The sequence below is a fragment of the Lampetra planeri genome, chromosome 25 (genome assembly GCF_965212315.1).
Source record: "Lampetra planeri chromosome 25, kcLamPlan1.2.h2, whole genome shotgun sequence".
Classification (NCBI taxonomy): Eukaryota; Metazoa; Chordata; class Hyperoartia; order Petromyzontiformes; family Petromyzontidae; genus Lampetra; species Lampetra planeri.
The window spans coordinates 3,936,675-3,951,314 of NC_136131.1; the positions used below are offsets into that span (position 1 = coordinate 3,936,675).

At 46.2% G+C, this 14,640-nt stretch overlaps 1 protein-coding gene across 5 annotated transcripts in view; it reads right to left on the reverse strand.

The window, feature by feature from the left end:
* LOC144727255 (estrogen-related receptor gamma-like) overlaps window positions 1–14,640 on the reverse strand; it is a 402,552-nt gene that overhangs the window by 79,114 nt on the left and 308,798 nt on the right. For all 5 annotated transcript variants that reach the window (XM_078605948.1, XM_078605949.1, XM_078605947.1 and 2 more), the window contains one exon: window positions 4,235–4,360. In XM_078605948.1, the coding sequence (XP_078462074.1) occupies window positions 4,235–4,360 (126 nt within the window). The remainder of the gene's footprint in view (window positions 1–4,234; window positions 4,361–14,640) is intronic.

Below are 14,640 nucleotides of genomic sequence, written 5' to 3' on the forward strand. Positions count from 1 at the left end.
CAGCCAAGCAAGTGCTGGCGGGGGGAGGTCATGTGTACGGGTCGTTATTTCGCTGGTTATTTTTCGTGTCAAACCAGCTGCGATATGCGGGCCTCACAATAGTGAGACGTCTGCATCTATTTCGGGATCAAGCATCGCCAGGAGTGTGACGGATGACATGTTCATCGCGCGGTGTCATTCACTCCCGCTTGTGAAATTGCCAAACTGCCAAAAACCGCGGCATTGGCAGCACGGCTCGGCTCGGCTTCGGCAACAGAAAAAACAAGAACCTGGCGCCTCCCTGGGCTGCATCGGGCTGGTTTGGCACAGACCCGGTACGGGTCGGTTGGACAGAGTGAAAAAAGAAGGGGTATTTGTGCCAAATTTTGTAACGTGATAGAGAATGTTCCTTTTTGCGTCCGATTGCCCGGCAAAAGCGTGCCGACATCTCCAGTGCCTTGAAAGGAGCAAATCACAAAGGCAATGATTTTCGGTAGTTTCCTCAAGGTTCGACGGCTGGCCTCTTCACTTTGCCTTTCGGATCACCCGCTGGGTAGACAGAGGGACTAAAAAATGTTTGGGAGAGTGGTGGGGGGGGGGTCAAGATTTTTTTGGGCTGGATCGCGCAAATATATAAATGTGTCGTTAAACCTGCCACCACCGGACACAGCCAATTAGTAAGGTTTGTCACGTAAACAGAACGTGTCCATTCGTTGCTCGTACAGCACACCGGTTGTGTGTTGGAGAGCCAAGCCACAACTGACTCCCAAATGACTTTCACCAACGTGCGCCTTGACCGGGAATTGAACGCCGCGCCCTTTTTTAGATCGCGTGCCCAGCGCATTAGCCTTTAACACCTAAACAGCTGAGGGCTCACACCAGAAGGGCACGTGTAAAGTGGCACGGGGTGGGCGGGGAGAAGTGGTTTATTGCCGAATGCATTTTTCAAGCGTTAACACTCGCCCAATGGCCCCGGCCCTTAAGCCCAGCCCCCCCCCCTCCCCCGTCCCATCCCTCGGTGGCATTTTAACCATCCTTATGACATTTAAAGCTTCCATTTCTCTCCTTCAGCCCCAGCCCCATCCGTCAAGGTAATTTATGCAGACCTGCAGGCACGCCGTGTCTTTACCGATCCGCCTCATTGAAGTCTTCACCGCGCTAACAGACGAAATTCATGAGCCATCAGAATTACACGCGCGTTAGGGAAAATGTTACTCACGGCACGCTGTTGACCGCTCCCACCACCCCCCCCCATCTCTCTCAACTCGCGGGGCCCATCTACTCATGAACGGCGTCCAAGCACCAGGCAATGGGTACAATGAAGCGGACGGGATAAGTTGGCGCCCCTTCCCAAACTGGACGGGACAAGTTGGCGGTCCCTTCCCAGACTGGACGGGACAATTTGACGACCACTTCCCAGACTGGATGAGACAATTTGACGACCACTTCCCAGACTGGATGGGACAATTTGACGACCACTTCCCAGACTGGATGAGACAATTTGACGACCACTTCCCAGACTGGATGGGACAATTTGACGACCACTTCCCAGACTGGATGGGACAATTTGACGATCACTTCCCAGACTGGATGGGGCAATTTGACGACCACTTCCCAGACTGGATGGGACAATTTGACGACCACTTCCCAGACTGGATGGGACAATTTGACGACCACTTCCCAGACTGGATGGGACAATTTGACGACCACTTCCCAGACTGGATGAGACAATTTGACGACCACTTCCCAGACTGGATGGGACAATTTGACGACCACTTCCCAGACTGGATGGGACAATTTGACGATCACTTCCCAGACTGGATGGGGCAATTTGACGACCACTTCCCAGACTGGATGGGACAATTTGACGACCACTTCCCAGACTGGATGGGACAATTTGACGACCACTTCCCAGACTGGATGGGACAATTTGACGACCACTTCCCAGACTGGATGGGGCAATTTGACGACCACTTCCCAGACTGGATGGGACAATTTGACGACCACTTCCCAGACTGGATGGGACAATTTGACGACCACTTCCCAGACTGGATGGGACAATTTGACGACCACTTCCCAGACTGGATGGGACAATTTGACGACCACTTCCCAGACTGGATGGGACAATTTGACGACCACTTCCCAGACTGGATGGGACAATTGGACGACCACTTCCCAGACTGGATGGGACAATTTGACGACCACTTCCCAGACTGGATGAGACAATTTGACGACCACTTCCCAGACTGGATGGGACAATTTGACGGCACCTTCCCAGACTGGATGGGACAATTTGACGACCACTTCCCAGACTGGATGGGACAATTTGACGACCACTTCCCAGACTGGATGGGACAATTGGACGACCACTTCCCAGACTGGATGGGACAATTTGACGACCACTTCCCAGACTGGATGGGACAATTTGACGACCACTTCCCAGACTGGATGAGACAATTTGACGACCACTTCCCAGACTGGATGGGACAATTTGACGACCACTTCCCAGACTGGATGGGACAATTTGACGGCACCTTCCCAGACTGGATGGGACAATTTGACGACCACTTCCCAGACTGGATGAGACAATTTGACGACCACTTCCCAGACTGGATGGGACAATTTGACGGCACCTTCCCAGACTGGATGGGACAATTTGGTGGCCGATTCCCAGACTGGACGGGACAATTTGACGACCACTTCCCAGACTGGATGAGACAATTTGACGACCACTTCCCAGACTGGATGGGACAATTTGGTGGTCCCTTCCCAGACTGGATGGGACAATATGACGACCACTTCCCAGACTGGATGAGACAATTTGACGACCACTTCCCAGACTGGATGGGACAATTTGACGGCACCTTCCCAGACTGGATGGGACAATTTGACGACCACTTCCCAGACTGGATGAGACAATTTGACGACCACTTCCCAGACTGGATGGGACAATTTGACGGCACCTTCCCAGACTGGATGGGACAATTTGGTGGCCGATTCCCAGACTGGACGGGACAATTTGACGACCACTTCCCAGACTGGATGAGACAATTTGACGACCACTTCCCAGACTGGATGGGACAATTTGGTGGTCCCTTCCCAGACTGGATGGGACAATATGACGACCACTTCCCAGACTGGACGGGACAATTTGGTGGTCCCTTCCCAGACTGGATGGGGCAATTTGACGACCACTTCCCAGACTGGATGGAAAAATTTGGTGGTCCCTTCCCAGACTGGATGGGACAATATGACGACCACTTCCCAGACTGGACGGGACAATTTGGTGGTCCCTTCCCAGACTGGATGGGGCAATTTGACGACCACTTCCCAGACTGGATGGGACAATTTGACGTCCCATTCCCCGGCCAACTCTGTTGACCCGCATACTCGGCAAGTGTAAACACTGTCACGCGATGTAATGTCGCCAATTATATATATATTGATATATTTATATATTGTTTCTCTCTTTTGATGAGGCAATGTTGTTGACGAGTGCGTTGACATGCTTTATTCTGCTTACTTTTACTTGACTTACTTCAAGAAATAAGCGCGTAAAGTGTCCAAATTGCCAATGTTAGCAAAAGAAGTAGTACTGAAACGACTTTTTTTTTACTTTACCAGGTAAGGCCCATAGAGCTATAGAGCTCTTTTCTCAGGACCGACCTGGCCGCAAATGATAGATAAACAAAGTGGCTTGTCATGTGGATCATTTTTGATAACAATCGAATTCCTCCAAATGCATGTTTGTTCTAATGTGGAGGGAGAAACTGGAGGGCCCGATGAAAAATCCACACGACCACAGGCAGAACTTCCAAACTCCAAATATAGGGGCGTATACTTGGAATTTTTTGTTTGTTGTCCTTCATCCGCACCTCTGATTAGCATGGTTGGCTATGTACGAAGTTCTACATACATACAAAAACAAATATCCCTCGCATAGCTTTGACAGGCTGTTGGGGCAAGTGCTGATAGCGAGCACCTATGAAGGCCGGCACGGCACACGAGGGGGTGAGTCGCCAGCACCACGCCCGGCGGCCTTTGTCTCCCCAGTGGCGATGTTTACACACCATACCAGGTACTCATTCAAGGCTGAGTCGACCTAGGGGAGGCCCAGGACCGGTTCAGATTATAATCGTCACCGGCGTTGACGACCGCGAGTGGGAATCGAACTCGGGTCGCCGGGTTCGTAGCGCAGCGTGCTAACCGCTACGCCGCCACTCTCCGACATACACGCACGTACGCACGCACGTACCCAGAGTGCCGTTGCAGGGCTTCTTGATGGGCTGCGTGAGCTGGGGGTTGAGGTAAGGGCTGTTCTCGGCATCGATTCTCCTCTTGTACTTCTGACGCCCGCCACGCACCCTGTCCAGCCGCACACCTAGACAGGGGGGGGGGGGGGCACCGCGACAGAGCCGGGAGTGAGAAGAAACCTCAGGGGATTCAGAACGCCACGTTTGCCCCGCGCCAATGTGCCCCAACGTTGACGAGCACAATGCTGGCTTCAATACACTGCATCATGATGATGATGGGGATCATTCCGTAGTGTAAGGGACCTTCAATCCGGAGGTCACCAGTATCATCTCTAGGAGTGACAGTCGAAACATTGGACACATTTCTTGAAATCCCCTCTGATTCTGTCCACCCAGCAGTAGAAACGGGTAACACCAAAGTTAGTTGGTCGGCAGGTCGCTTGGTCTAGGTCTAGACAGCTTGGAAGAGTAGGCCAAATATGCTCTCAAGATATTTGTCTAGTCGAGGCCTTGCCGCCCTGCAATTCATTTCAGCCCTACACCTTAACCTTGATAACGAGTACAATGCTTAAAACGTAGACTTTCCCGACCAATATTCTCAACAACAGAGGATTTGGGTTAGATCGCTTAAATAAAAATGCGTCTTTAAACCCACCACCACCCGACACAGCCAATAAGTAAGGTTTGTCACGTAAACAAAAGATGCCAATTTGTAACTAGTTCAGCACACCGGTGTGTTGGAGAGTAAACCCACAGCATTGACAATGCGAGTACAACGTTTCGCCAGTAATTACTACCAGCCTCATCAGGCGACAGCCAGAGTTATGGAGAAATCCTCCTGTTTCGGCCTTGAATCTAGTGATAAAGTACAATGCTTTGTCAAACGTCTATCCATTTAAATCACCCCAAGGTCTCCCGTAGACCACGTGGCTTGTGTGTGGTCATCCTCACTCTGAGCCCCTCCCCCCTGTGAAAACAGACGCCGCTCCTCCTCCATGTAGCTCACTGCTGATCGCTCCTCCCTTCTCTCTCACTCTCTGCCCCCCCCCCCTCTTATGGCACTCTCTTCCCTGATATCTACGCCATGTCCTTGACGGTGTTCTCATTCCCGTGATGTGCCACGGGTAAAAAAAAAAAAGTTTTATATTGGAAATTCCAATAATAATAATATGAAAGTGTCTATCTAGATTTGAAGTTTTCGTGACTGCAAGGATCCATATTCTTGGTTCTTTCGGTGAAGTCACGTAAGTAATAAAATAAAAATAAAAGATAAATAAATTTAAATCGTGATTTAAATGTCTTTTTTTAAATCTTTTTTTTCTTTTTTTTTACCTATGTGACTTTACCGAAAGAACCAAGAATATGAAAGTGTTTTCTCAAATGAGTGTAGAGTATTGCTCCACTCTCTAGGTGGTCCTGAGTCATTTGTTAAGGTTGTACGTTTCTAAGTTTGGGATGTTTCCAAAGGACAACATCGACAACATCCATCGGACAACATCGCTGACCTGATTCGAAGTCAAGATTCTCATGAGTAGAGCCCTCTACCAACACCTAATAAAATACATTACATTCGTGTCCATGTGCTGGGTCAAAGAAGCATTCCACGATTCATATTGTATAACGTCTTTCACACTTTCTCTATTTGTAAGCTCTGTTTGACAGTCAAGAGTGCAACGCCACTCGGATGACACAATTAAAAATGATGGAATAAGCTCACCTCTAAAACAATCAATTCTCGGAATTAAAACGACTTAGCAGAAAGCCAAAGTCAAAAACGAGTTCAAGAGAAATTTCGATTTAAAGCTTGCGTGACTGCAGGGATTCATATTTTTGGTTCTTTCGGTAAAGTCACGTAGAAGGGAAAAAAAAAATTCTCACGACGTTTCGATTGCCACACAAGCAATAATCATCAGCTGTGAAAACCACAGCAATAAAATTAAAATGTTATTGTTACATTTTTATTATTTTATTATTTCCCTTCTACGTGACTTTACTGAAAGAACCAAGAATATGAGTTCAAGTGAGTTGCATCTCCACCGTGCCTGAGGCAGCCCTCACCATCACTGTGTGCAGTTTGGAGCCAACGTGAAAATCCCACAAAATTGGTTTCTCATTTTATCAACCCCGGAGAGATTATGGTTCCAATTTGGTCACTGAGAGCGCCTGGTTTTGTTTTTTTCTATCATAAATACATTTATCTCAAGAAGTTGGATGCTAGAAACTATTGAAAGCAATGCACCAGCGAGAGCTGAGATTCTGAGTTTGAATCCTTGGCTCCTACACGAAATGACAAGGACACACACACAAGTTGTCTTACATCATAATGTGAGGTCTCAACCTCTTGTCAACAGGTTGTATATGAAACCGATACAACATTTCACACTCAAATAGGCCCAGACCAACCCTGAAGGCGTATTTAGCAGAGGCACAAAGTGAATTGTTGCTGGTTCCAGTGCTCTCTTGCATATGTACAAAATAAACCTTTGAGGGACACAAGACTAAGGCTTGTGATATCTCATATGGGTTGTGTGGGTTCGATGTCTTCTTATAAACTATAATGAAATGCAGGTTGTGCGATTTTTGGACTTGAAACGTTGAATAATTTGCTTAAATAAGTGAGATGTTATGAAAATGAGATGTATCATTGACAAAAGCAAGCGGTTGTTGGCTGCCTGACCCGGAGTGAAAAGTGAAACGGATCGGGCACAGAACAACGTTTGCAGAAATCCCCAACTCTGTCCGAGGAATTAATTAAGCCAGAGTGAAATGGGTTAAGAATAGTGAAACATTTCACATTTCATTTTTTTTTTCCTTGTGAACAGCTATAAAAAATATTACCGAATAATTAAATATGCAACTAACATTTTACACCTCATTAATTTAATACTGACCTTATGAGGAACCATCAGAGTGAATCAAAATATTACCATTTGGTTAGCGCAAAGTGTTGGTGGGAAGCGTTTTCCAACTCTTTTAGGATGACGAACAGACCATAAATTGCAGGAGTAAAACATTTAAGAATATTTAATTGGAGATTTAACATTTTATACAAGTGTCAGCAGTAAGTGATTCATTGCGCTTATTACGAAAACAGGCAGATTGAACGTAACATTCATTGTAATTTTTATAATAAATATTAGTAGAGTAGCTGATATATTTGATGGAATGGAAATTAAGTTATAATGTGGGTCTTTATTTTAATTGTAACTCTACACTCGGTGTACACCGAGAATATATTCTCAATAGCTTTTGATACATCAAATTAATTTAGCATTTTTGCAATGATACCGTTTCAAAGAGTTAATAATATTTGACAGGACCAGGATAAATGCATTATAGATTTCTTAAGGTTGCATATTACCATCCTGACTCCACACCCTCCAGGGTCTATCATTGGTACCATTTTGTCAGCAACAGTTTCCCCATGCCATGGCTGGTTTGCACAGAGCATTGTGTGATTTCCACCACGGGCTTAGCGACCCCGATGGACATGATCTCCCGCTCGCACTTTTATTCCGAGCGGATAGCCACGTCGATTTAACAGTATAGCGTATGCCGTATAGATCACTTCCATAGGAATGTGGAGTTTTGAACCACTGGCTCAGGGCTGCAAGCGAGAATAAAAACTTGCAATTACCCTAAAATCATCATCATCATCATCATAAAGAGTAGTCTGTTTAAGAAACTGTGCAAGGTGCAGCCCTTTGCACGTCAGTACTTTAGTATCAATATCAATTGTAAAACATTATATTGGCATGCTCACTTCTGTAAACAACTATGCAATAAAAAATATATATTCTTCGGGGTAAGTATTTCCGTGCAGACTACGAGTTAGATAATATTTTTTGCAAAACAAAATTCAATAAAAATTGTGATAATAATGGACAAGGCGCCCTTAAACCTTGGATCTCAGAGCGTCGTGCAGGTAAAGGAGGAAATGAAGTGAGAAGCAACCGAAGGAGAGAGACTAACGAGACAGACAGTGAACCAGAAATAGAGGCCATGCTAAACAGATGTGGTGGGGGTCTTCCACTACTGCGAGCTCCTGACTTCCAAGGGCTGGGAACTCACAGAGCCTGGACGCCTTATGGACGAAAGCCCCGTGGTGGTCACCCCAGGATTCAAAACCTCGAGCGTGGTTACGCTGAGGAGGAGGTCAGGATTGGTGGCGTTCAGAAACAAACTAAACTTCTAAATGTAGATGCGAGAAAGTGAAAAAAAAGAAAACACGCACGTGCATCGTTACATTTTGTGATGATTTCCTTCATTGTGAAGTTAGACTAAGGATTATTATCAATGTACTCAAACAAACGTTGGGTGGTGCCCCGTACCCTTTGAGGGCTCTTAGACCACGATGGAAATGCTTCACGATCACGTCGCAGCCATTCACAATGGCCTCGATCAGCAGTCAATCAGCACTGCGTTGCCACAACGCAAGTACCCTTATGCATTGAACCCCAAGAGATGATAGACGGCGTTGACCTCTGACCAACAAGTTCAGCATTGACACAAAACCCAGATGAAGTTTTACATTATTATGGCAGTCAAAACAGGGGGGGAGGGCGAGGGGGAAGTGTTACTAATGAGATCTTTTCTCCAACGTATGTGTGAAGTAACTTGTGAACTAACCTCATGCATAAATATGTTGGCTCACAACCGTGTGTGTTTGCAGTGTACGCGTATGTATATGTCACAAATGCTTGAATCTCACGTCTCTGTGAGGCTATAAACTCGAGAAATGTGACTTCGCCTCCCCATCCACTACCCCGCCTTCCCCACTCTCTCTCTCTCCCCGCTACTCTTTTACCCACTCTCTCCTTTATTCTTCTTACTCTCCCTTCTACCCCCCCTTCCATCTACTCCCTCTCGCCCAACCCCCCCCCCTCCTTCCTTCCACCAGCCTCTTGAATGTAAGGATTCTCCTTGCATGGCCTCGTGTTTAATAACGCATGAATATGTCTTTGTGCCACTGTGGGTAATGCATGCCGCAATTACTGCATCATGTGACAGACACATGTCAGGGAGTAGCAGTGAGTGTGAACAAAGTGCACTCGCGTTTGCGGGGCGCACGTTAGCGCCGGCATGTTTTCATTATTAACCCATGTTTTTCATTATTATGATTAAATTTCTCCGCTAATTACACCCCGGTTGAGTTATTGGCAGAAACTCACGGTGACATATCACATTGTGGAGCGGCCTAAAGGTCATAAATGCGGCTTGCTCTCTAGTTGCCTTTTTAAGGCGTTTATCTTACCACAACACAGCCAACCGCCAGACTTTACCGTAGGCAAGCGCAATGGTTCACCCCTCACCTATTTGCCAAATGAAGCCCGAACACACGGCAAGTGAAAAATCACCATCGAATTTTCAACAATAGTTTTTTTTTCCTCTTTGTGCAGTAAATTAATGACAGGCTCTCACCCGCTTCACGGCATTGTCTACCACTCTTGTCTCTGTCTCATCTGCACCACGTGACCTCTCTGTAACAAGTACTCTCATGGCCACTGTTGTTCTGATATCTACTTGCTACTTTTACTATTCTTTATTTTACCAGGTGAGGCCTACTGAGTTACGTCGCTCTTTTTTTCAGAAGTGACCTGGCTATCACAAACGATAGCTCAACGAAGTGGCTTAGCATGCAGAAATGTCAAGCAGCCAAATGCTCCAAACGCGTGTTTAATAAGTGTGAAGGGAAAAACCCGAGGAGCCGGAGAAAAATCCACACAACCACAGGGAGAACACGCAAACTCTAAATATACAGCAGGCGTCAGGGTCGGGATCGAACCCATGACCTCCTGCATACCGGGCGAGGTAGTTAACATCTCACGACCCACGACTGCGCCTGCGTGTCGACCCACTCGCAGCACTCAACCATCACTTCGTCTCGGCATGCAGATCGCGTTTTAGCTGCCGTACCAAGCCTTATGCCTCCTCCTCCTCCTCCTTGACATACCGTACATGCTACACACTCTGGAGCTCATTACCCGCCTCTTGTCTTCCCAACCTGATTACAAATTGTGTTCGTGTTTTTTTTTAAGGCTTCTGTCAATCGCTCGCCACTTGCAGATCTGCGTTTGCTGATGGGCTTAACCTGTCATGCCGTAAATCCATCTTAAGCACCCAACGAGGTTCAGTGGACAACGATCTCATGAAGGTCTGCTATGCCATCCGACTGCCACCAATGACAGAGGTTTTGGGCAAAGTTGCTCCATCATCATGCAAACACAATTCCAGCATTACAACTTTGACCGTGCATTTTCCGACGTGAAGTTTTACAAGTCAGCCTTCCAAAACACATGGCTCTCGCAGAATACATACTCTGAACATGGTTGACGAGAAGAGTGCGTGACTGCACTTGATTGGCAGTTGAATGTAGCCATCGGCATACTAATTGTTTGGTCGATCCACTGCTGGATGAATGCTTTCCCAAGCTGACGTCGTCCCTCACGATACTGCGATGCAACAGTCCATCTAACAGCGGCGCACGGGCTGAGCCCATCGCTCCACCTCGATCCATCTCCATGGTGGCAGCCCTGTCCTCCATGACGGGCATGTCCTCTTGGACACGTTACATTCCTTGGCTGCCACTCAGTCATTCGTCTCGACCATTGGCCATTGGTCAATAATAAGAGGAAGCTGGTGTATAAGATATTTTAAAGATGTGCACTACTGTAAAGCACCTTGGAGTTATTTTTTTTTCTCCTTAAATGTACAAAAACTCTGGTAAACGTGTATTTACCATTCTTTTCTATTTGTATATTTGGCCAATATTTACCGATTCAGGCAATGCTTCTGCTATCATTTGAACCCAGTTAACACGTGCATAACAGACGCCGTGAGAATATCTTATGTATTAATCATAGCTGCCATCACGTACGGCAAAGGAACGACAGTCGTGCCGTTCGAACGGATACCGCTTGTGGCCAAATGCTTGTGCTGTCAAGCTGAAATTCCTGAAACGTTCAAACGCAAGATTCGAGTCAGGCGATTGTCCACTCACTAGCACACACCGGATCGGTGGGCCTTGATTAGTGTAACGCTGATAATTATAATTAGTACACTGTTTTAAGGGCTCAAAGCCTGGCAAATTCAAGCAGAAACTGAGGTTCGGTTAGAGACCCGCTGGGGTGGGGGGGGGTGAATGAATTGATTGGCTAAAGGGATATAATCAGTTGAGAAGGTTCGAGAAGGCTCAGGATTGGTGTATAAATGATAGAGTCCCAGGATATCAGGGCTCACTCTGATCTGTGCTCCACGTGTTGTCCATCCCCCGCACCTCCGATTAGCACGGTTGGATATGTACGGTGCAGAAGAAGTTCAACGTACATGCAGTACGTGCGTTACCTCCTGTAACTAAACGGCTGAGTACTCCTTTGAATCTGGTGGTAAAAACAAAAAAAAACGTCTCCATGTCTCAATGGGCTCTCGCTTCATTATAAAGGTCATCGATCCATAAAAAAAACCATCCTGGCACAGCGCTTAGCGCACCGTGCTACGACCAAGGCAAACCACAGCTGACGTCACTGACGAGTGATGTCTGAGCCGGAGTCTGGGCGGCTACGTTCACCGACTCACACTGGACCGGCGGTGGTGACGTCACTGCCATTGTCGCAACTCCGACTAGCACGGCAGGCTACGTACGCTGCGAAAGAAGTTCAACACACTGTACTGTACTGTACTTGAAATGTAATGAAATAACTCTCATGGCTAACATGGATTGGGGAGGCGTTCATCCAGCAGTAGATTGATAAAGGGCTCATTCTTATATAAATATAAAAAATAACAGCAACTTTTGATTTCAAGCTTTCGTGACTGCAGGGATTCATATTCTTGGTTCTTTCGGTAAAGTCACGTAGAAGGGAAATAATACATATAATACAAATATAAAACAATAAACATATTTTTTATTACAAATATAAAACAATAATTAGTTTTTACTTTATTGTTTTATTATGTTTTATTTTTATTATTTTATTACTTCCCTTCTACGTGACTACCGAAAGAACCAAGAAGATGAATCCCTGCAGTCACGAAAGCTTTAAATCGAAATTTAGTTTTTATTGTTTTATATTTGTATTATTTTATTATTTCCCTTCTACGTGACTTTACCGAAAGAACCAAGAATATAACAGCAACTGTTTACTCGTGACAAACGACCAGGAAAGAGAGTCGAGTCAAGGATGCAATGAATGGGGAAAAAAAGGAGAGAAAGAATGGGGAACAGGGGAATATTATATAAAAGGAACAGAGAAACGGGACCAATGGGTTAGGAAAGATGGGGCGTGAGATGTTAACTCCTTTGCCTGGTATACAGGAAGTCGTGAGTTCGATACTGACCCTGACGACACCTAAATAGTTGGAGTTTTCATGTTCTCCCCGTGGTCGCGTGGATTTTCCTCTGGGTCCTCCGGTTTTTTTCCCCTCCACATTTAAAATGAACATGCGTCTTAGAGTATTTGGCTGCTAGAAATGCCCACGTGATAAGCCACCTCGTCGAGCCTATCATTTGTGGTGGCCAGGTCGCTTCTGAGAAAAAGAGCTCATACAGCTCAGTAGGGCCTCACCCGGCAAAACAAATCGAACGTTTGAAAGTGCGTTTAAGCTTTAAGATGAGGAAAGGGAGGAAGAGGCAATAGAAGGGCCTTGGCGCCGCAGCTGCACGTAGAGGTGTGTGTTTTCACAGGGGGCGGGGCGACGAGAGGGATTCAGAGTGGGAGCCACACATAAGTCACGTGATTTATGGGAGGCTTGGGCTGCAAAAAAAGCGTCATAGCTTATCAGATTCCTCCGGTATAAATAAATATTCCGCTATGAAGATATAATATATAAATATCTCTTAAGCGAGAGCCTGGGATTCAAACCTTTGCAGCGACTTGGCTCAGCGCACCGAGCATCTAACGTCTCAATGTAGATACCGATTCTGATGATTTCCGATTCTCTGATTTGGTCACGCGAGCGCTGGCCTTCCACATGTGTCGCGCGGGCCGAGAGGAGCGACCCGAGTCGAGCGATTCACGAATGACGGTGAGAATAAAAAAAAATTAACCCGTAAAAACAAAGTTTTTCACTATAAATCCTTTATATGCGTGGCGGCTAGAGTCCTCTCGTCCTCTGGCTTGAGATGGCTGCCACCTATGGGTCAGATGATTGCCTGCCACCATTAAGCAATTGGTAATTGTGCAAAATGTCAGCTCGATTGGATCACGGGAAGTGGGTTAAAAAACGACCGAAAGATTTGCACGGTCGTAAGCGCGCAAGCAAGCAAGCAAGTGAACTTAATATAAAGGATTTAATAAGCCACGGTTACTATTGTCGCCCCCCCCCCCTCGACCCCCCTCCCCCCCCCCCAAAAAAAAAAAGAACCCGAATTTTCCCCTGTGTATTGGGCAAAAGGGGCTGCCCCTATAAGGGTTAAATGTTTGTAGAAGCCTTCACAGATGATTAAAGTTAAAAGGATGGCCTGCTGGGGAAACCGTCATGAGGCACTGAAAATTCTTCTTCATTCCTTTATTCTGATTCTCCCGCCCGCCCAGCCCCACGCTCCTTTGCGGCGCGTGATTTACATCACCAACAGTCTGGCCACGGCCACTTTAGACTTCGCCGGAAACGTTTCACACGAGGAATTATTTAATGCTTTTAACACCGTTTGAGGCTCCTTCGATCGAAATTCCTCAGATCCTGCCAATGTACACGGGGGACAGGGGGTTTTTAATCCTCCGGCTCTCATGGAGTCCCGAGGAAAGAGGCTCAGATAAATTTCAAAAGGAAATTATTTGAGTTTAGAGCCACTGTGCCTGCTGGCATTAAGGGGGAGAATGATTCGTTTATTTATTCAAGCTAAGCAAATGCACTTCAAAATACACTCGATACCATAATTCCGTTTTGCACGTTAGCCAGATAAATATGACGTGTTACATATAAATAACATACTGTGTAATATATACACACACACACACATAGGTTATACACAAATATGCAAATATCACAAGGCTGCTTTTCGCAGAATCAACGGTTATATTCCCATAAAAGTAAAATGATATCTCCCGCAAATTTCCAAAGCAAATGATCTGCTATGAAGTGACCATTAAAGATGACGTAAAACTCTGCAGTATTTACAACAGTGGGCCGCTTATTCAACTGGGTCCCAGACCAAAATGTAATTCGTTTTTACATTCTCACAAATGTGCACGTAACATTATATTTGGTTAATTATGTTCTGTAAGAGGCAAAGGTAAAGGTGCAGCTCTGTCGCCAGTCTACCGATGCAAGGTTCGCCACTACAAAGAGCCCAAAGCGAGCCCCCTCCGCAGGGTATTTGGCCTACTCTTCCACACCGGTCATACGCCTTGGAAAAGACGGCAGTACTCACACTTTCCCCCACCACGGCTCCGTATCGTTTCAGAAGACG